Genomic DNA, 23,676 nt, shown 5'->3' with positions numbered 1-23,676 from the left:
CTGTGACTGGATTTACCCACCAGAAACAATGGCCTAATAAAACACAGTTGATTTTATCAGTAAGATTTAGGTTGTAATTAATAATGATGATAGGAGTAAAGTAATAATTATTTAATCAGAATTATGAAAAAATAGTTTTGTTCTCGTTTTTAATTTCCTTAAAAATATAATCTCTTTTCTCTGGGTAAATTTTAACTCTAGACCTATGTTAGATTTACTGCGATTGTAATATCATTTATTTCATTTATAGAATTTCTATAATGATTCTAAAGGTTTTTCACATGATAAAAATGATTTGAAAATTCAAACTAATAATATAGTTAGTTATTTTACTGTATAAGACGTTAGACCTATGTCTAAATCAAATCGCATTTGGTGACATTTAAATTCATTTTAAAGTTTCTTGTTACAATTACAGATGTTTTTATTCACATTATTATTGAAATTTATAGTTTTACATATTGATTTTAATGGTTAAACCATAATTCATTTAATAATTTCCTACTATCAAACAAGCCACTGATGGATATACCCTTTTCACATACGTCATATAACCAATCTTGTATCCAAGAGAGGGTGAAATATGTTTAGCCAAATATATATCCCCAGTGATTAAAACTTACAGATAAATATATTTCTATAATTAATAAACCAATTACTTAACATGATAGACACATTAGACGTATAATCTATAACGGATAACGTTATATAACTTGAAATTTATAATCGTTTTGAATAACGACTTATAGTTTTATAGTTTTATGAAGCTAGTATGGAATAAATCATTGGTGGATCAGCGGTACTATCGCTCTTCTAGAAGCAGTTACAGTTGCGGTAAGCATTTTATCTATACGGGTGACAGACTTTTTAATTTGATTTTATCGATAAGCAACAGGAAATGTCAGTCGGTGCTAATCTAATCACATTTTGACTCAACTATACGAAGGTGAACTTGTTGGTAATCTAGGTTTTGTGAGAGAGAGAGAGAGAGAGAGAGAGAGAGAGAGAGAGAGAGAGAGAGAGAGAGAGAGAGAGAGAGAGAGAGAGAGAGAGAGAGAGATGCATAATACATGTATATTTATAGCCCACTTCAACTTTATCTCTATGCAGGTATCCAACGCTCTCTCTCTCTCTCTCTCTCTCTCTCTCTCTCTCTCTCTCTCTCTCTCTCTCTCTCTCTCTCTCTCTCTCTCTCTCTCTCTCTCTCTCTCTCTCTCTCTCTCTCTCTCTCTCTGCTGATGAAATAATGCAATCTTTGTATCAATATGATAGTATGAGATATTACTCATATAGATATTAAGTTTTAAAATAAAAAGAATACACACACACACACACACACATATATATATATATATATATATATATATATATATATATATATATATATATATATATATATATATCATTTATGGACTACTAGAAAGCATTTAATTCTGTCAAAACTTCAGCAATAATGAAAACCCTTTCAAAAACAAGGAATAGATGAATCTTATGTCAGAATACTTGAAGATATCTATGCGGGAAGTACAGCAATATTAAACTACATAAAGAAACTTAGAAAATCCCAATTGAGAAAAGAGTTAGACAGGGAGACCCCATCTCTCCTAAATTATTCAGTGTACCTAGAAGAAGATTTTAAGAATGTAGATATTGAAAATGTAGATTTTAACATTAATGGGGGATATCTTAACAACTTAGGATTTGCAGATGATATAGTTAGTGAATCATGTGAGGAATTGCAAATGATGATAGAAAATTTGAATAGAAGAATTGTAGGTCTGAAAATGAATATGAGTAAAACTAAGATAATGTTCAATGACAATTCAGAGATAACAAATAAGGGTTATGGACGACCCTCAAGAGATTGTTTAAATGAATATACGTACTTAGGACACACAGTAAGTGCTTCCCCAGGACACAAGACCAAAATTAAAAGAAGGATAAGCATGGGATGGAGAGCTTTTTGTAAACAAAATGAGATTATGCAAATTAAAATGCCCCTCTCTCTAAAAACGAAAGTATTTAATCTGAGGGTCCTACCAGTATTAACTTATGCATCAGAAACTTGGAGAGTTACTAAAGCATTAGAACATAAGCTAGTTACAACTCGAATAACTATGGAGAGAATAATGATGGGAATAACACTAAGAGACTAGAAAAGGAGCAACATGGATATGAGAGCAAACTAAAGTAGAGGATATTCTAACAACTCGTAAGAAAAAGAAATGGACATGGGCAGGACATATAACGAGAGTGACAGACAATAGATGGACATTAAGAATAACAGAATAGGTCCCTAGAAATTGCAAAAGAAGCAGGGTAAGGAAGAAAAGACAAGGGATTGGCGAGCTAAGAAAGTTTGTGGACATAGAATGGCAAAGAAAGACTGTAAACAGACGAGAGTGGAAGTAAATGTCTGAATGTCTGAGGCCTTTGTTTTGCAGTGGACTAGTAACGGCTGATAATGATATATATGTATATATATATATATATATATATATATATATATATATATATATATATATATGCATACATATATATATCATCATCATCACCATCTCCTCCTACGCCTATTGACGCAAAGGGCCTCGGTTAGATTTCACCAGTCGTCTCTATCTCGAGCTGTTAATTCGACATTTCTCCATTCATCATCTCCTACTTCGTACTTCATAATCCACAACCATGTAGGTCTGTGTCTCCCAACTCTTCTATTGCCTTGTGTATACCATCTTTTCCCCCGAAGAATATAGTTACAAATAACATTAAATTTCCTAGTTTCAACGAACGACAAAGCGTTATTCATTCCTTAAGTAAAAAGGTGGACAACAAACTCATCATTTAACCGGATAAAGCCTCTCCAAACACTCATAACTTTTGCGCATTCCAATACGATATGTCACATCTTATCGAAGCGAGCATATCAACGGTCAACCAATAGTATAACTCGATGTGTCCGGTGGCCTGCCTACCCCCAGAGGGCCCTAACACCCCTGTGGCCTGCCTTACCTTGCCTCCACCTACGGCTGATAAGACTCTGGTATAAATACAGGCCGGGTTGCCAGCCTACCTTTGCAGGTTCAACTCCCAAAAGAGGTCCTTGGTGTCAGGTTGTGTTGGAAGTCCTTTAAAAAAAAGCAAAAATGGTAAGTTATGATTTATTTATATTGATTTTGAGATAAATTGATATAAATTGTTGTGAGAAATATTAATTCTAGTGTTTAAGTTGAACAGAATTCGATAAACCTTAAAATACATTATAGTATTTTCTATTTTGTTTATCAAATATATTAAAATTGGTAAAAAACGTTTGATAAATAGTCATGAGACTAAATCTAGTATTTTAAAAAGAATATAATAGTTATTGATTAATCTTCCTCCTATGTCCCGAAGTCATCTCTCTGGCTGTCAGTCTTTTGTTTCATTCAAAAACTTAAATAAAAGACAATTTTAAATACCCAATGAACTTTTTCAACTTCGATAAAAAATAATTAGATTATGAAATATATCAAAATAGTCTTTTTTATATAAGTATAGTGATGATTTTCAACTTAAACTTAAAACCAAAATAAATATTTGCAATCAAAATATTAGATTTTATACTTAACCCTTTATTGCCCCTTATAGATTCAGGAACTCACATAAAAGTTTTTATGTATTATCTCTATTTAAGACATTACTAACTTGCATAATGTTATCTAAACTATCGAAGAAACATAAAACTATTTTCTTTCGAGACCAGAAATTATTTACCGATGATTCGGCATAATATCGCGAGCTTAGATTTATGCGTTACGTGCCGGCATGCGTTTACGTACCAGAACTTATCGCGTTACCATTTTTTCCGTTCAGGTGATGCCAACTATTGCCCCTGCCCCTTCATTCAATCCTGAGAAGGATGCTGAAGCCCTCAAGAAAGCCATGAAGGGCTTGGGCACAGATGAGAAGACCATAATCAACATCCTCACGAACAGGACCTCCTCGCAGAGACAGGCGATCCTGCGCGTGTATAACGAGGACAGGGTGAGTTCTAGATGCGCTAAGCCTAAGGTAGTTGTAGCTTATTTGAAGTATCCTGACTAGAAATCGTGTCCCATTCAAGATTTGTAGGTTCTTGAAGTGTCTGCAACCTAACTATCCTTGTGAGCTATAGATGGGGAGTTGCGGGAACATATAGGTCTACTTGTTGAATCATCAGCAGCCATTGCCTGGCCCTCACTGAGTGGCGAGGTACCTTGGACACTGATCATATGTATATATGGTCAGATTTTAGTTGCATTGCCCTGCTAGGGCACTGTCAGTGTCCCTTGCCCCTGCCGCTAACGAGCGACCTTTGAAATAAAATTGGCATCAGCAATATTGTTGCCAGAATAAGTTCTACAACTAGTTGCTCATGTAAGGTTGTTAGAACGTTTAGATTAATGTAATTCCTTCAATTTACTTATAGCACAATCATTGGCCATTAAGAGGCTGAAGGATTATACTGTAGCTTGCTTCAGTTTTCTCTTAATAACACTAATGTATAATTATTTACTATATGTATCGACTAAAGCTATTTGATTTCAGGAAGTCTTCATAAACCTGCAAGTTTCTTCTAGATAAATAGGATAGTGCCACAAACTCTCTAGCACTTTGTTTGCAGGTGTACTTAGTTGTAATAATCTTAGTAATAATACTGATAAAAGTGCTTCTTTCTCTATCACTCACTGAAGGATAGTTTACACCAACTTCAACAACTAGCTTTAAGAATCTGTTGGCCTTCGAAGTCTCATTATGAGCCTTTATATGTACAACTCTAACCGGACTCCTAAAACCTCTACGTAATCCCTCAACATTCCAGGACTTGATCAAAGACCTGAAGAAGGACCTGAGCGGGAAATTTGAAGACCTCGTGATTGCCATGATGACACCCATGGACAGGTACCTCGCAATGGAGCTGCACCGCGCCATGGACGGTGCCGGTACGGACGAAGACGTTCTCATTGAAATCCTCTGCACGAGGGACAATGCCTCCCTTAGGTAAATAAATGAAGGAGTCTGATGCTCTTTTCGAAGCTTATTGGGGCCTTAGTTACAACTGGGCCTGTGTATGATTGGCTTGATAACGGTTAAACCCCGACAGACTTAACATGATTCCAGGGTCGTTTATATGCATTTGTCAGAGGTCCGCTGTTAATTAATCTATCTTCCCATCGTAATATTCTAGCTTGATAGGGAGTCATGAATAGTAAAATACTGGTATCTTAGTTTGAATACTATGTAAGCTACTTTTTTCATCTTATAGATTACTTACAGGGGATTAAAGCTTGCCTATGAAATGTGGCAATGCTATAAAATATGCCACATGTATTAGATTTTCATTATTTAATATTGAAGGCAATAAATGGGGGTAGAGAAATATGGCAGCAACTCTATTCTCTGTTGTGGATGGACTTAACACATGGACATTTACTATTTAGTCTCTTTCTCTCTCTCTCTGATTTATCTTACTAGACATATTATTACTCCCTCGCTTCAGGGAAATTTCCAAAGCTTATGAAGACGTCTACGGCCAGAGTCTCTACCTAGCCATCAAGAAGGAGACCTCGAGCGATTTTGAAAAACTCCTTCTGGATCTGTGCCGTTGCGACAGAGCCGAAGGCTCGGCAGACAAAGAAATGGCACCATCTTTTGTCAAAAAACTTTATAAAGCTGGTAAGTTTTTCTCCTTTTTATAGTTTGAAGCCTGTCAGCGCAAGGAATTAATTTAAATGATTTGCCTAAGGTTTGAAAATAATGGGATTAAAACAAATAAAATAAATAACAAAATATAAATCACATTAATAACAGTTAAAGTATGAAACGAGATTTGTATTGATGTGGATGATGAAAAAGTAGAAGCACTATTTTATGAACTTCAGAAGCCTTTATAACAGCACCTCCCAAACTCAAGTACTGTGTGATGCACAGACACGATTCTTCTTTCCTTTTTATCACAGGAGAAGGAAGGAGGGGAGCCGATGAGGACGAAATCCGCAGGATCCTGGCCAACTGTTCTTTTGAAACCCTGCGGCATGTTTTCGACCTCTACCGGAAGGAGAACGGAAAGACCTTTGGCGAGGTCATCGACAAAGAACTTGAGGGTGACTTCAGAAGGGGCATGTTGGCTGTTTGTAAGTATTAATGTATGGATAAGTAATTAACCAGGGTTTGTAAGGTATATCTTGATGAGGAAAGGTTCCAAAAGGAGGGGTAATTGGGAGAATTTTTCCCACTACAATATACGAAGATATTGATATACGCATCCACCAATTGTAACCTAATGGGTGCTGTGTAGCTATATCTGTTGAAGTGATGGGGCAAGAACACATTTTCTAACAATGCAGGAGTCAACATTTTTATGAATGAAGTTCTGTCGAAGTTGATACCAGGGAAGAGAATTTGAAGCTTTTATCAATAATGTCCAGATGGCATAACTACCACGAAAGTGGAACTAAACTTATCAATAAACTTTCAGAAAAGTCTTTACCAGTAAAACCAAAATTAAGTTTTTATCAAAGATAATTGAACTTTAGTGTCAAAATACAGGTTACCGCACAGCAATTGCAAGGGATACAAACGAGAAAAAAATTCCACTGACAAAAGTGAAGTTTGGTTAAGCTAGGCTGAGTTTTTGAATATGTATTCAGCATAGGCTTTAGGTTAGAAAAGGAAAGGATATACCAATAAGGTAGGTTGCATCAAAACAAAGCCTCAAAGTCCTATGTTTCTCCTATGTGAGGTTAGGCTATTGGGATTTTCTACCTCAGAATGCAGGCCTACCAGTCATTAGTGTTAGGCCAAACTAAGTGAAGGAAAATCAATGAAACAGATTGAGTTAGGCATCGGTTGGCTAAGTTTGTCGGCACGTACACTCAGAGAGACAACCGAACGATAATCAAATAGGTCTCAAATATCACGCTTCTATCGGCAGACGAAACCATATGGAACACGCCCTCCTACTTTGCCCAGGCCATCCACAAGGCCCTCGCCGGGATGGGCACTGACGACAGGACCCTGATCAGGCTCCTCATCTCGCGCAGCGAGATCGACCTGCATTCCATCAAAAAGGAGTACGAAGTCATCTATAACAAATCTTTGGAAAAGGACATCAAGGTTGGTATACTGGACTTACTTAAATTTTGAAAATATTGTTATGAATCGTGATGAATCCTTATTTATGTTGATATGGTGAGAAATGTCACTTAATTTATCAGAATTCAAATCAAAAATATTTTTCTTTTCATTATTTGCTATTTATAATAATTGATTAAGTTTTATCTTCTCAGCATAGTCAAGATTCTGTTCTATAAATATTAATTCAGCTTTTTGTCTTATCTAACTAATATAATAATAATAATAATAATAATAATAATAATCTCATTTATTTGCAGGGTGACACATCAGGATACTATGAAAAAATGCTTTTAGCCATCATTAAGGAATAAGTTATTTTCTGGAGCGAAACGTAAGACTGGCGTCGACCAAAGATTCGAACAGAGGCCCAAAATTCTTCCCTACTTAACCCGTTCTTTTGTGAACTTCAGAAACAGACAAAATTAAAAATACTTCTTTTTCATAGATCTGCCTTTCATTTCTGATACCAAATGGTTAAGTTGCTCGCACTATTTTTCTGAGCGGTAGGCCTACGGCCTTCCGCTCACATCTGAAAAGACGCGGGCTCGCGCCTGGTGTAGCCTACCATAGAAATCTTATGTGTCTATGTCACTTCTAGACTTCTAAAGACATTAATTAATATTCAAATCTAATTCTGAAATGCCACGAATTAAATTATTTTGAATTAGAAGGCCGGTAAAGCTAGAACAACTCGAAGAACGTAAGATTTAGATAAAAAACTCACTTCAAACTGGAAGACGTGAGATTTAGTTATCAGCTAACCCATGGTAGGCTGTATAGATGTGTGAACTAGCTGGCAGGAGGATAGGAACAAGCCATAGACCACGCAAATGTTAACTAATAACTGTACCTATAATAATAATAATAATAATAATAATAATAATAATAATAATAATAATAATAATAATTTTGGTGGACTACAACAACCAAAAATACTAGGCCAAGTACATGCCAAGGAGTCTAAAATCTTAAAATAACACTTTGCTCTGTATTTCAGAATCCTTGGTAGCTATAGACTCGCCCTCAATCATTACTTTGCCTCGGTGCTAAACGTTAATATCTTACTAGTGTTCAATTATTTGTTGAGTTTCTTTAACTAAAGGATTCATTTGCGTAACATAGTGTTCAATTATTTGTTGAGTTTCTTTAACTAAAGGATTCATTTGCGTAACATAGTGTTCAATTATTTGCTAGTTTCTTTAACCAAAGGATTCATTTGCGTAACAAATCGTGAGTATTTAAGTGATACTGGAATAAGTTTTTATGTGTGTAGGCCTACTTAGAGTATGGTTAGTCTATGGACTAGGTTGTGTATGGTTGAAATTTCAATATTTGTATCTGGTATAAGTAAGGTTTCTGCATCTTGAATTATTTTAAAAATAAGGAAATTTCGTTGAGTTAAAACATTTTTTTTTTTTTTTTTTTACATTAGAATAGGTTTAAAGATTTGTAATCTTAGCCAGAGTAGCTATAGGCCTATCCTGTTAAGCTAAAGGTTTGTTTGAAGTTCATAGACTGGGTTAAGTCTATTAGGGGTGTAGTTATGTTGCAACTCAAATGCTAAATGTAATCTTTTACCCCATCAGCAGGGGTAATAATCTTATTTTCATAATAACTTTATTTAGCGTCCCATTTTGCAGGAAAATCAAAACGGCCGGGAACCGACTTGGAGTGCCGCCTGCAAGTCATGGAAACCTTACTAAGAAGCTTAGTGGATAAGCAAGAAGCCTATTTTAACAACCTAGGCTCAAGAATACAGACCCTCGAGTCGGAGAAGAACCGGGTCGAAGCGAACCCGAGGTGAGGGTTTTTGTCTTCGTTGTCATTATTTTGAAATGACTGTACTCTCCTCTCGTTGGAACTAAATACAGCCAGGTAACTATGAGGTCCATAATTCAATGCTTAGGTCAACTAGATCTCTAACCGTGAAGGAAAAGTTATCAGTGAACAGATAACTGGTACCTTGGACAACCTACTATCTAAAGACTCCTATACCTCGTTATCCAACTTAGTTGTAGAATAACTTAGTGATGCAACTACCTGGTTCTCCCCCAATGACACTGAATGAAATGCCTCCCAGGACACAGCTCAGAGCCTTGTTGCCCAAATTTTATTAAATCATATAAACTAAAAACTTCATCCCTTTCCAGGAAAGAAAAAGATGACCGCTTAGCGGAGAACCCAGAGGTCTCGAAGACTTATTTAGAATAAATGAAAGCACTTGAGGCGGAGATTGCAGACTTGAAGGTAAGTGCGTGTTTTGTTTTAATCTCGTAGGAGATTGTTCCCGTAGAATTTACTCTATTATTATTAGAAGCTAAGCTACGACCCTAGTTGGAAAAGCAGGATGCTACAAGCCCAAGGGCTCCAACAGGAAAAATAGCCCAGTATGGAAAGGAAACAAGGAAATTAATAAATTACAAACTAAGTAATACAATCAAAATAAAATATTTTAGGAACAATAAAACATTACATTAGATCTTTCTTGCCTGAGGGTACACTCTGACACACTTCTATCTAATTTCTCTTTCTCTTGTTTTGTTATAGTTTGTATAGGAAATATTTATTTTAATGTTACTGTCCTTAAAATATTTTATTTCTCCTAGTTTCCTTTCCTCACTTGGGCTATTTTCCCTGTTGGGCCCCTGGGCTAATAGCATCCTGCTTTTCTAACTAGAATGTAGCTTAGTACATACCTGCTTTGTAGCACATAAAGATTCTAGAGCCGAAGGGTGATTTATTAGCTCTCATAATACTGGCTGCAATAGTCTCAGCAAGGAAGGTCATTAGGGTATTGGGAGATTACTTCTCCAAAGTAATGTCATCTTATAAACCAATGAGAAACATCCTATATATATTAAAGATGTATGTTATTGATGTAAGTTGCATTTCTTTGTAGGTTTTACATTGGGCTAAGTTGCGGGAAATGTTCATGCAGCATTGGTATTTTTATTAAGTGTAGTAGATTGTGCAGCATTTTTCAAATGCATTGTAAACTACCAGAGTTGCATGACCACTTATTTGTTCAAATTTAAGTCTTTGAGAAAAACTAACCCTGACTTAACATTTTCGATGCAGTTCACAGTGGCCGAGCAGAAACGAATGATTCGGGAGCAGAGTGATAAGCTGCTGGAGGGGCAAACGGTCTGGCGGAAGCTGCATACTGTTATGGGAACGAAGGTAGTTGTCAAGTGTTCAGGGTTGCCATGCCTGCCAACTCGAATTCTTGTACGGCGATAGCCAGATTATGATATTTGACTTGAAATTATGGTACAAAAATGTCAGAATTATGGTACATATTATGGTACACTGAATCCTAATTCATCTTTATACGTATATATATATATATATATATATATATATATATATATATATATATATATATATATATATATATATATATATATATATATATATATATATATATATATATTAGATGATAACATATTGCTCTTAAGAATCTGTATGCTAAAATGCAGTATACATGACTTTAATGTCGAGAGTTTACAAGAAAGATTTCTTTATTAAAAAAAGACATTTTCCGCAAGACCTACGTGTCTTCATAGGATTGCTTTTCCCCTTCTATATATATATATTATATATATATATATATATATATATATATATATATATATATATATATATATATTCAAGCATGCAATCTTACATATATATATATATATATATATATATATATATATATATATATATATATATATATATATATATATATATATGTGTGTATATGTGTATATGTGTATATGTGTATATGTGTATATGTGTGTATGTGTGTATGTGTGTATGTGTGTATGTGTGTATGTGTGCATGTGTGCATGTGTGCATGTGTGCATGTGTGTATGTGTGTATGTGTGTATATATATATATATATATATATATATATATATATATATATATATATATATATATATATATATATATATATATGTTACGGTCATTTTAAGGAATTGGTCATTTTGGAAAAGGGCCAAAATATCTGTCAGTATGCAAAATGCCCAAATAATTGTGGTCATTTTGGAAAATGACCAGAAGATTGGTCATTTTGCAAAATTACTATTAGTATCGTTGGTCATTTTGTATAGTTACCCCAATAGCTGTTGGTCATTATGCAAAAATAAACAAATAGTAACTTAAAATTTATTAGGAAAAGTCTAAGTACTAATAAAGGTGTGTGTTTTATTTATTCAACATTAAAATCTTACATTACACATTACAAGTATATTAGAATACTGAAAGAACTAAAACTGAACTTGAAAATAATTTCAACAATTATCAAAATTAGCATTATCTGACTTGTTTGAACAAGAGTTGCTGCATTTACATCTGCTGTTGCACAATACTTCGTTTTTTGAAGCATTTACAGCGTCTGCTCGACATGACTGATCCAGCTACACTTACTGATCCCGTGGCCATGTCCCATCGAGTCTGCAATAGCTACCTCTCGCAGACTGACTTCGCCATTGTTTATTACCTCTTCGAGTGACATAAATTTTTCAGCACATAAAGTGAATTGATTCCGACTGTACACGTGTATAAGTAAACCTTGTTTTGTCCCTAGTTTGTAAGTTCCGCCATCCATTGTCTCAGTTATAATTGCCTTTGCATTCACAAACTCCGCTCGTCCACGGTCAACAAGTGGAATAGGAACCATGACAGTGTCCCCTGCAAGGGCTGGCTTGAAACGCGCTACTGATTTATCCTTCATTTTTTTTAGCTTGCTTCTCTTGTTGTATTTTCGATTCCCTTCGTTCAGCCTGAATGCTACGATTTCTATTGCATAGGCAACAGAGCACAGGGTCATCAACATTGTCATTTACAGTTGAACAACACTGACCAGAAGGATGACATGGAATGTTTTGACCACACGAGTTGCAATTTATGGCACAACTTTCAGCACTTCTCCCCTGTTCTACATTTTGATCTTCTTCATTAACTAAACAAAGTGCTTCTGCAAGCTGCTCCTCTGTCTCCATGCCTTCCATTATTTCTTCTGGTATGTTGACAGCAGAAATACCAAGATGAGCCTTTTCTCCGTAAATGGCTTCATAAGGTGTCCTGCCAATTCCAGAATGGAAGCGCATGTTTTTCTGCCACTGGACAAAGCGCAGTCCATTTGACCATTGTGTAGTGTTGTTATCTTTCATCCAGCAAGCGAGTATTGCTTCAACATCTCTGTTTGCTCGTTCCACGGAACCCTGTGATTGAGAATATCTTGGTTTCCCATGAACTAGCTTACATTCTGGCCACATAGCCAGAACTTCCTTGATTACCTTATCTCCGTGGCCAATTGTGCGATGAATAGCTAGAAGTACATCAAACACATCTTCAGCAACAAACGAATCGCAGCCGAGTTCCTTTCTTCTGCAACTTTTGCACGGTGGTACCCTCAATTGTGACCTCCAGTATTTCATATTTTTGTAACAAACGATAATCCTGCTTAGTCTTCGTAAGATTAGATTGTTTAAGTTCATTCAGGTGACTAATTACTCGTTCGTATTCTTCCCGGGGAAATAAACTTGAACTATTTGTAGCTTTCTTTTCTTCAGACTCTAGAAGTTTTGTTTGGAAAATACTTTTCTTACTTTCCATTGTGAAGCTTTTCAGTGTACAATATACTTGCAACAAATAAGTGATGAGAGGAGCGCGAATATTTCCGTCCTCGGCCGAACCTCCGTAGGAACTAACTGACACTTAGACTTTTCCTAATCAATTTTAAGTTACTATTTGTTTATTTTTGCATATTGACCAGCAGCTATTGGGGTAACTTTACAAATGACCAACGATACTAATAGTCATTTTGCAAAATGACCAAACTTCTGGCCATTTTCCAAAATGACCACAATTATTTGGGCATTTTGCATACTGACACATATTTTGGTCATTTTCCAAAATGACCGGGTAGTTTGCAAAATGACCAATTCCTCAAAATGACCGTAACACACACACACACACACACACACACATATATATATATATATATATATATATATATATATATATATATATATATATATATATATATATATATAAGATTGCATGCTTGAATAATATAAAAATATATATATATATATATATATATATATATATATATATATATATATATATATATATATATATATATATAAGATTGCATGCTTGAATAATATATATATATATATATTATTCAAGCATGCAATCTTATATATATATATATATATATATATATATATATATATATATATATATATTTTTATATTATTCAAGCATGCAATCTTATATATATATATATATATATATATATATATATATATATATATATATATACATATATATATATATATACATATAGCCTATATATACGTATACGTAAATATATATATATATATATATATATATATATATATATATATATATATATATATATATATATATATATATATATATATATATATATATATATATATATATATATATATACACATGTGTGTGTATGTGTATTAAACAGGCTGACCTAAGACTTAATAGTTTATATATGACATATCTTTTATTGTTGTTGATGTTTTTTAGACATATTTCAATCTTATTTATTTCCTTGCTTCCTTTCCTCACTAGGCTATTTTTCCCGGATTTAGCCCTTGGGCTTGTAGCATCTTGCTTTTCCAACTAAGGTTGCAGCTTAGCTAGTGATATATATATATATATATATATATATATATATATATATATATATATATATATATATATATATATATATGTATATATATATACATACAGTATATCAAATATACACATATGATAGATGTGTGTATATTTATATGTTATATATTTGAATTTATTTCCCTTTGATACATTCGAATATTTGTATGAATATGTGCACTATATATATATATATATATATATATATATATATATATATATATATATATATATTTATATTTATATTTATATATATATATATATTTATATATATATATATATTTATATATATATATATATTTATATATATATATATATATATATATATATATATATATATATATATATATATATATATATATATTTATTTATATATATTTATTTATATATATATATATATATATATATATATATATATATATATATATATATTTAACTCATATCTTATTTCATATCTTAAGAAAAAGATTTTCAGCATATAATTTCAATAGTGGCATTAAAAGTAATTTTATCCAATGCTTGTTTATATATGATATTTCGTTTCTGGGTTCTCTCTCCTCTTCAGCCAGAGAAATCGTTGTAGATTGGACCTTCCAGTCAGACACAGGCTAAGGATTAAGATTTGAATAATTGGTTTCCACACCTACATGTCAAAAACAAGATTATTCTTATCATTGGAGGAAATACCTTTACTCCTCAAAAAGTGTGACACACTGACACGCTAAATCACGCTAAATCAGTTAATCTGCAGGTATTAATTAACCCAGGTCAGATTCTTCACTCATAGCTTCATTGTCCGCTCCGCTGAAATCATTTTCCGAGTTTTTTTTTCTTTTTTTTTTTTTTGAGAGAGAGATAGAGAAGTTGAAATTATGGTACATTGTACGAGCATTATTGTACAATGTACGCGCATTATTGTACAATGTACGCAAACCCTAAATTATGGTACATGTACCATAATTATGGTACGTATGACAACCCTGCAAGTTCTGGTTCCTGGTTCCTTATTGCTCACTCCGCAAAATAAGTTTGCGGGCACTCTATCTCTTTATAGATAGGTGCAAAGCTTCTAAGCTTATTCTTATTATTAAGTTTATATCATCTGTGCCTTAAATAAATTAATCTCATAATGAGGTTCACAATCTTTACTTTTATTCCCTTCTACTTTGAAATTGGATACGATAACACCTTGCTATCATCAGTTTTGGCAACCTGTTGTGGTAATCAGTTTGGGCTTCCTAAACTCTTCTTTTATATTCATTGCCCTATCTATAAATGCAGCCAGATCCCTGCTAGGATTTTTCAGCATACCTAAACTTGTTTCTACATTCTTTAGCTGTTCTAACTTTGGGCATAAAAATAAATGTTCGGTGGTGTTTTCTTCCTCTTTGCATAGTTCACACAAATTGTCATCATATTTTCCCCTGAAATTTGCTTTTAAGTTGAGCATATTTAATCTTGCTTTCATCACAAGGGATGCCTTATCCAGATACATTTCTCTGATATAAGGCATAGGGCCATTTCCTTTAATAAATCTTAATTTTTTCATTATTTTCTTTTTTTCTTCAATAGTTTCTTCTATTTTTTCTATAATTCTTTTCTTGATTTCTTTTTTCAGTGTCCTTTTCCCCCAACTTCTTATTTCTTCCACTTCCATCCCATATTTACTGCAGATTTCTTCTACGCTCTTGCTCCAGCACTTCCCATACGGGTTCTTCAACTGATCCTCAATTATCTCTCTTACTAGTCTTTTTTCCTCGGAGTTTATGATGTTATGGAAGAGCATTAACTTCTTATATTCTATTCTGCAGGACACCGGCCATATTCCTGTTTCTGCAAGTATGCCCCAATATGGAGTACTCGTAGGTAGTTCATACATATTTCTTATTACCTTGTATTGGAGGTTTTCTAGATCTTTCATATCTTTGTCCCTAATTACACTCCAGGTCTCCACGTTGGCAAATAATGTTGGTACAACTACTGTTTCATATATTTTCTTTCTTACTTCCAATGCCATCTTTCCAACTTTTCTCGTATCCCCATATTTTCTTATTTCTTGGGTCATATATGCAACCTGTTTGAGATTTAATTTTTTTAACAAACAGTAGTACCATGAGGGGAGAGAATACGTAACGGCTCCTCGCCTATCCTTCTCCCTAGTTTCCTAGACTGGATTAAATCCATGAAGGGTGCAGATATCTATGGTCATCTACGGATACGTCCCTGATTATACATGATATCTTAGGATAGTAGTACCGGGGGTTAGAACCCCGTGATACCTGACTGTAATTCGCTTGTAATATCAATCGCAGAAATATTATACAGTAAGAACTTCCATCAGGACGACATGGCTTGAGCCCAAAATTTTTTTAGTATAGTCTGTTTTTCGGTCTTGATTAAAGTCTGTTGTTACGGCGCCAAATGGTCTGCGAGCGATCAAAGTTTTATAAATTAGTTCAATCTAATCTCTTTAAAATTTAATGTGTAAAAGAAAAGACAGCAAGTAAACTAAAAAATTGGGTTAATAAGAACTTCCATAAAAAATCCATTGTTAAAATACAACATACATTTTATACATTCACCCGTTGTTTATAAACCCATTTGTGGACGATCCTTTAAAATAAAAACTACCTTTTCGCAGGGTAACATGAGTCTTCTGCCGTGTGAGGCCCCTTCTACAAGAAGAAATAACTGGAGGAGAAACACTCCTGGGTGTCAACGTCGTCAACGACCACACTTTGGTCGTCGGAAAAGGAGGCAAGTTCATGTGGCAGTATCCCTTGCTTCCTCCATCTTGCGTCTTCAGGTGCAACAAGGAAGGCCTACCTTTGCATCACTACTAAACTAATTCATTGCTAATGTTCTTGGAAGTGAATACTGGCTCCACTATATCTAATGGATGTGATACTATTGATTCATACTTTATATGGAAAGGCAGTTAATCGCTATCTGGGTTAAATAAGTTTCCTGGTGAACTGGCTAGAAATCCACTCTTTTTGGGCTCAGGCCATGTCGTCCTGATGGAAGTTCCTATATAGTAGCTTCCTAGGTTATATTCAACTACAGTGATATATCCCAGAGAATTTTACATAAGGTATCCAGAATTCTAACTCCTGGCGCAAATGTCCCTGGCTTTCGCCTTTAGGGATATCGCATAATATCAGAGGACGTATTCTTGACACGCCACATAGCTATCTTCACCCCGAATAGCATTTACGGCTGGAAATCCACTATTTTTAAGGAGTATGATAGTTGAATCTTCTTTATTTTCTTTGTACTTGTAGTATGGGCTATGCCTCGAAGGGGAAGAAAAAAAAATCGCCTCCAGTCCAGGAAATGCCCAGGAAGACACTAGTGTCTTTCACCCACTTTTGAGTTCTCTCGTTGGTTAAGTATTATCTCGGCTGATGTACATACAGCTCCTTGGTTCTGTCCCCAAGGGGCCTGCATGTGAAGCAAGAAGCCCTTTGGGACTACGTCTTGGTTTTACAGGCTCGGTGGTGAGCAGTCATGTTTGCCAACGCTTGTCTGATGTTTGAGAATCTTTCGGTTGCTGTGTAATTTTGTTCTAAGTTTAACTTAGGGTTTGGATCATCTTGTCTTTCAGGTAGGCTATGAATTTTTACTACTATCAAAGGCTACAGCTTAGCACTGAATGGCTTTTCAACTGTGTGGACCTTGTCTCTTCATGAGTGTATTGTTTTCTAATTTCTCCAGTCTTAGGATTGGTAAAGACAATAGGGAAGATCCTCTTATACCCTTCCACTGAAGAAAAAGAGGTCTCCTATAGTTAAAAATCCGATACTATCCGACTCAAAGCTAGTCCTTCTCCATCCACTCTAAAGTTTGGTGGTGATAAAGATGCTGCTAGTCTCTCGTGAATACCCTGCGATGCTATCTTAATAGGACCCAGTAACTAGCCAGAATGTTCAAGATTCTGCCCTAACAGTGATGGACCAAGAAGGGGTATTTAGGAACACCCTTCCTGGCTTAGTGAGACTACCTGTAAAGTGTACGCCTCGCTGCTGATTGGTATCGGGTACCACTTGGGACCTGAGCCCAGATAAGTCAGGGCTGTAGGATCCACTTATGACATACCCAAGCTATCGGCTAGGTGTTGAAAGAAAACCTTCCTGGCCTTATCTAGGAATTACCATAATGTCCATAAGTTTGTGTATGGTCCAATAGTGGCTGTTAAAATAAAGGAAAACTCCTTTTTCCATCAGAACATTTGAACTGGCTCCTAAATTTTTCTTCTCCAGGACCTATATCAGTTCTTAAAGTTTGTATAGGTAGTAAAGAATTCCTATGTAAGTTTCATTGCTCTTTGGTATAAGCTTTAAAACCAAAGCAATGCCATTATCCTTTTGTAACTTAATGTATGTATAAGAACCTCCTGACCATTCCCAATTGCAGGTGAAGGAAGACCTGGTGTTGATGAAGATGAAATGAGGAGAATCTTGGCTAATTATTCCTACTCCACGCTCCGCTTTGTCTTCAACATGTACCGCAAGGAATACGGGAAGACGCTCGACGAAGTAATGGAAGAGGAGCTTGAGGGAGACTTTAAGACAGGAATGTTGGCAGTGTGTAAGTACAGTACCCAGAAATTTTATCTGGAAAATTAAAACATGTTGGTAATAGAGTAGAATTTGAAGGCTAATTCTTCTGATAACTAATTTTTAAAGTTTTCTTGTTGACATTCTATTTTTAAATCTTGTCGACTATTCTATTTTTAAATGCTGATCTTGATGCATTAGGTGTTGACAAGAGTATAAACATTAATTTAAAAGACTCCGTCCAATGACTTGCTCAAGAGGTCCTTCAGTACCCTCTGAATTTTGATTTGGAATTCATTATTTTGCACTAGTACAGTTAATAGCTGGTAGGCTTGGTTAACTCCAAATTTGAACAAAATTTAGAAATAACCTAACTGAAAGGAAACTGCCTTTGATTCCAGCATCAAAATCTCTGAAGATTCTGTATCTAAAATTTCACTTTCAGACAACAGCATTCAGAACACAGATTTTCTTTGTGCAAGCGATAAACGCAGCCATCGCTGGACGTGGCACTAACGATAGGACGCTGATTAATGACAGGACACTGATTAGAATAATAGTGTCTCGAAGTGAGATAGGTCTGGCTTCTATCAAGAACGAGTACAAGAAAACCTTTGAGATATCTTTAGAGGATGACATAAAGGCGGGCAACTCTTGGATTTAAGTTTGTGTAAATATTGCTTTCCTAAATCTTTAGGATTACTAACGGAATTTTGAAGAGTAAGAGGGTCTGTCCTCTAAAATCTTTTTCTTAGAAATATACAGGAACTATTTTCGTTTGGCAAAGATTACATATTTTATTGCTAATTACTTTGGATTTTAATTTGGAAATTTTAAACCTAAGCCTAGTTGAAATTTGAAAAATATTTAGTGTTGACTAGTTTGACCGAACTTTACTAATTCGGATACTCTATTGACTAAATCTACAGAATGATGCATTTTTTGACTAAATTTGCTAATATTAGATAGTCATTTTACAAAATATACCATTAATATGGATACCCGATTGACTATCCTTACTATTACGGATACTCTACTAAATTTACTATTACGGATAGTCTTTTGGTTAAATTTACAGTTACGAATACTCTTCTGACTAAGTTTACTATTACGAATACTCTTCTAAGTTTACTATTACGAATACTCTTCTAAGTTTACTATTACGGATACTCTTCTAAGTTTACTATTACGGATACTCTTCTAAGTTTACTATTACGGATACTCTTCTAAGTTTACTATTACGGATACTCTTCTAAGTTTACTATTACGGATACTCTTCTAAGTTTACTATTACGAATACTCTTCTAAGTTTACTATTACGGATACTCTTCTGACTATAATTTTACTAAAATTACTATGATTCTTACAGGGGATACACCTGGTTACTACGAGAAAATGCTACTGGGTCTTATCAATGAATGAGTCTCTGGCGTCGTCAAATGAGCAACCGTATTTTAATCGTTCTAGATCTCTTAACATAATATTCAATTTTTTTTATGTTCAGATTTTTTAGGTATAACTAAAAGATAGTTCATATTTATTGTAATTTCTCAAATATATGTTTATTATAACTTGCAGTTTTTAATAATTCCCAACTTTTCTAGGTGTTGTGGGCAAAGTAAACTCCCTCTTTTAAATATTTATTTTTACATAAATTCTTTGATCTATTTATATTGGCAAATATTTGAACTCCTAAATTAAAGTATATAGATAAATAGTATGTCTCTATGTTAAGTCTGCTATAATTAAAAAAAAAATCTTTAATTATAGATCTCTGAATTTTTATTATGGAACTATAATAAAGCTATATTCTAATTGAGCAAGATTTCCAATGTCAAATTTAAAAGCTCTTAAAAATTCACTATACAGCTTATCTCTTTATAATATTTACACAGATTTGATGTACCATACTATGATGTACCATCTCTTAGGTTACTTATCTCCTGTAAAATGGCTCTATCTTTTTAGCATGTCTAAAAAGTTCTTGATAATTAAAAATGGCTTTGCCATTTTGTTAGTTCACTACGTTCGATAAGGCTGAGAAACATTTTTATCAAATTTGTAATACTCGCCCCACTGGGGACTAGTAGAAAATAGACATTGGCACATGCTAAAGCAGTTTTGCTTACTTTAAACGTTAATGATGATAAGTGTATCCCGAATTATTAGCACTAGTATGAAGACTTTTGGACTAGAAAATTGCTAATATGATCACGGCTATAGAAGTTGACTGAGCTAGATTGATGTATCCCTCAAAAATTCTAATGGATTGCAAATTTCTTCTGGAGAAACCAGAAACCTGTAAGTCTACCGTAGTGGAAAAAAACTACCCTGCCATAACTTGCTCAAACTGATTATGACCGTAGTGTATAAGGTATACCCACAAAGTTTCCTGCTTAGTCATATAGGGTTAGGTCTGTTTTTCTTAAACATCTAGGCTGCATGAGGCAGAATTATAACTGCTCTAGTGGCGTACAAGTTCCTCAGTACATTACTTTGTATTCCGTATAATAAGAGAAATCCTGTCCAATAGGTTATGGTACCAATTGCTTACTGCACTTTAAGGACTGCCTTTCTGCTCCTATACTGCAAGGGTACCCCACTCTCTATAGGACCTATAGTAATGTAGTCTTCCCATAACGGGGCATTCAACATTTCGCACATTGCTCGCTTATGGTAGAATCCTCAGTTGAAGTGCACTGAAAAGTCTGTTTCCTCTTGAAAGCATTAATATCTTGGCCCTGTCCACACGATCGAGCATTCCCGACGGGCAAACAGTGTTATCAGACCACAATAGTTTGTAAGAATGAGGGTTAATGACGTCAGAAGCGGTAAAACCAGACGGGGATCTGGCATCATAGTGTTGCTAGATCCCTGCATTTAGTTTTCCCGCTTCTGAAGTCGACCCTCATTTTCATTATACTATTGTAGCCCGGTATCACTGTCTGCCCGTCAGGCATGCTCGATCGTGTGGACAGGGGTTTTCTTTATAGAAGAGATCAAGACTTTTGTATACTGTATCTCCTATACACAATTGTGGAGGAACCAGTGTTACTAGCTCTTACAGTTGAGTCACAACCACACGAGGTGTAAATGCTCGGTGACCAAGAAACTGTCGCCAATTGTGGGTGGATGGTTGTCTTGTGTGTATTGTGGGTTAAGCCATTATAAGTGTTCATGCCCATTGAGGCACTGGAAGGGGTCATGACTAGGGACAAGTTTCCCGTCGCTACTGACGGCATGCTATTCTCTTTCTTGACTTATTAATCCAAGCCCAAAGTATGCCTGCCTTGAACTGGTTGATCTGGGAACTGAGTAAAGCTGCTTCTACATAGGGAAATGCAGGGTGGGCACTCTATTCCAATAATACTCTCGCTGAAACTCTTACTAGATCAAGCTGTCTATTAAGAAGTCGGGCAGGTGAAGGTATGACTTGGGCCGGGCAAGATGGTCCCTACCTGCGGGCGCTAGTCTAGTGCCGGCGAATGTATGACTTGGGCCGGGCCAGATGGTCCCTACCCACAGTTGGGCGTTAGTCTAGTGCCGGCGAACGTACGACTTGGGCCGGGCCAGATGGTCCCTACCCACAGTTGGGCGTTAGTCTAGTGCCGGCAAACGTACGACTTGGGCCGGGCCAGATGGTCCCTACCCACAGTTGGGCGTTAGTCTAGTGCCGGCGAACGTACGACTTGGGCCGGGCCAGATGGTTCCTACCCACAGTTGGGCGTTAGTCTAGTGCCGGCGAACGTACGACTTGGGCCGGGCCAGATGGTCCCTACCCACAGTTGGGCGTTAGTCTAGTGCCGGCGAAAGTCGACTTGGGCCGGCCAGATGGTCCCTACCCACAGTTGGGCGTTAGTCTAGTGCCGGCGAACGTACGACTTGGGCCGGGCCAGATGGTCCCTACCCACAGTTGGGCGCTAGTCTAGTGCCTCGACTAAAGGCACAGGCATTTCTATAACTGGGGTTTTATCTAAAGAGATTAGAACTGGAAGTCGTGGAAGTTCTTCTTTACGGATAATTTGGTTATAACTTTTACGAATGTGGAAGACTTACAGAAAAGGGTTGTAGATTGGCAAGAGACTTTGTGGAGAGAGGTGGCTAAAGAGAGAATCTGGATAAGACTGAAGCTATGGTAAGGAAAGTAGGGATAGGACAGCCATGCTTGAAAGGAGATGGTTATGAAATTGGTGGATCAATTTAGATAATTGGTATTTACTAAGTAATGAGGAAATACTTGAAGTTGAGAATAGTATAAAAGCACCTTGGTGTAAGTGTAGGGAGGTAGTAGTAGTGTGGAAAAAGGAAATGCCACTCAAGCTGAAAGTAAAGATCTATAGCACATTCCTTAGACCTATGTTGATGTATGGATTGGAAACGTGGGCTCGAGAGAGAGAGAGAGAGAGAGAGAGAGAGAGAGAGAGAGAGAGAGAGAGAGAGAGAGAGAGAGAGAGAGAGAGAGAGAGAGAGGAAGCAAACCCTAAGAGAACAGATATGAGAATAGGTAGATAATTGGAATATCAGTGCTTGAAAGATTGAAAAATTGTCAAACAAGAAGCATGGCAGGCATGGTAAAGATTTCAGGGGTGATAGTGTCAAAACTCAGATGGTGTGGGCACGTGGAGAGAATGAATGGTGGAGAATGAGTGAGGAGGTCTTGATCGGAAACATTTAGGGGAAGATTGAGAGGGAAGCGGAGAAGAAGAAGAAACAACCCAATTTCTCTCTGTCATGAACAAATTAGATATAACCTTTCATAAGGAACACTTGTTATGTACTGAGTAGGTCTACTGATAAGCAGCTTCTGAGTATATAAATTGAATGATTGCACTCCTAATGAGCCAGCATGGTTGGGAAAACCAAAGAATGTATAGAATTCCAAAGACACAAAGGACTAATATTGACCCAGCTGTTTCTTCATATTTCTGAGGAGACTACACCTGTTAGCTAGACATGAATTGCACTAATAAAAATGGCATGTTATTATAGGGTATGAAAAGGTGGGACCAGAACAAGTGTCCTGTGGTTTCAAACACTTGTAATCTATTGGATCTTAATAAAAAATTGATTTTTTGTTAGACCTTACCCAGAATTAAATAATTTAACCCTATAGTTACCTTATATTAAAGCATTTATTATTCTATTCTCTTATAAAATCAAATAAAATATAACTTTTGTAGTCGAATTGCTATTACTGGAATAATCACATGTGAAACTAGCATTCATAGCATGAATTTTATTATATATTTTTTGGTTAATTTAGTTTTTTACG

The 23,676-nt window shown here is 35.4% G+C and overlaps 1 protein-coding gene across 1 annotated transcript; it reads left to right on the top strand.

Annotated features, from left to right (window-relative positions):
* The first annotated feature begins 2,987 nt into the window (after nt 1-2,987).
* LOC137637623 (annexin B11-like) lies at nt 2,988-7,596 on the top strand. The gene is made up of 7 exons (XM_068369775.1): nt 2,988-3,143; nt 3,850-4,020; nt 4,838-5,016; nt 5,516-5,691; nt 5,976-6,149; nt 6,950-7,131; nt 7,410-7,596. Exons 1-7 carry the CDS (start codon nt 3,141-3,143, stop codon nt 7,461-7,463), a joined length of 939 nt encoding a protein of 312 aa, XP_068225876.1. The 5' UTR covers nt 2,988-3,140; the 3' UTR covers nt 7,464-7,596.
* The last annotated feature ends 16,080 nt before the right edge of the window (nt 7,597-23,676 follow it).

The sequence above is a fragment of the Palaemon carinicauda genome, unplaced genomic scaffold, assembly GCF_036898095.1.
Source record: "Palaemon carinicauda isolate YSFRI2023 unplaced genomic scaffold, ASM3689809v2 scaffold89, whole genome shotgun sequence".
In the NCBI taxonomy this organism is placed as follows: domain Eukaryota; kingdom Metazoa; phylum Arthropoda; class Malacostraca; order Decapoda; family Palaemonidae; genus Palaemon; species Palaemon carinicauda.
Note: the sequence above shows the minus strand (reverse complement) of the source record. Positions and strands in the feature narration are given on the sequence as shown.

Coding starts and splice junctions, on each gene's coding strand:
- LOC137637623 (XM_068369775.1), top strand. Junction 4,021..4,837: donor GCGTGTATAACGAGGACAGG/GTGAGTTCTAGA, acceptor TCAACATTCCAG/GACTTGATCAAAGACCTGAA. Junction 6,150..6,949: donor AAGGGGCATGTTGGCTGTTT/GTAAGTATTAAT, acceptor TTCTATCGGCAG/ACGAAACCATATGGAACACG.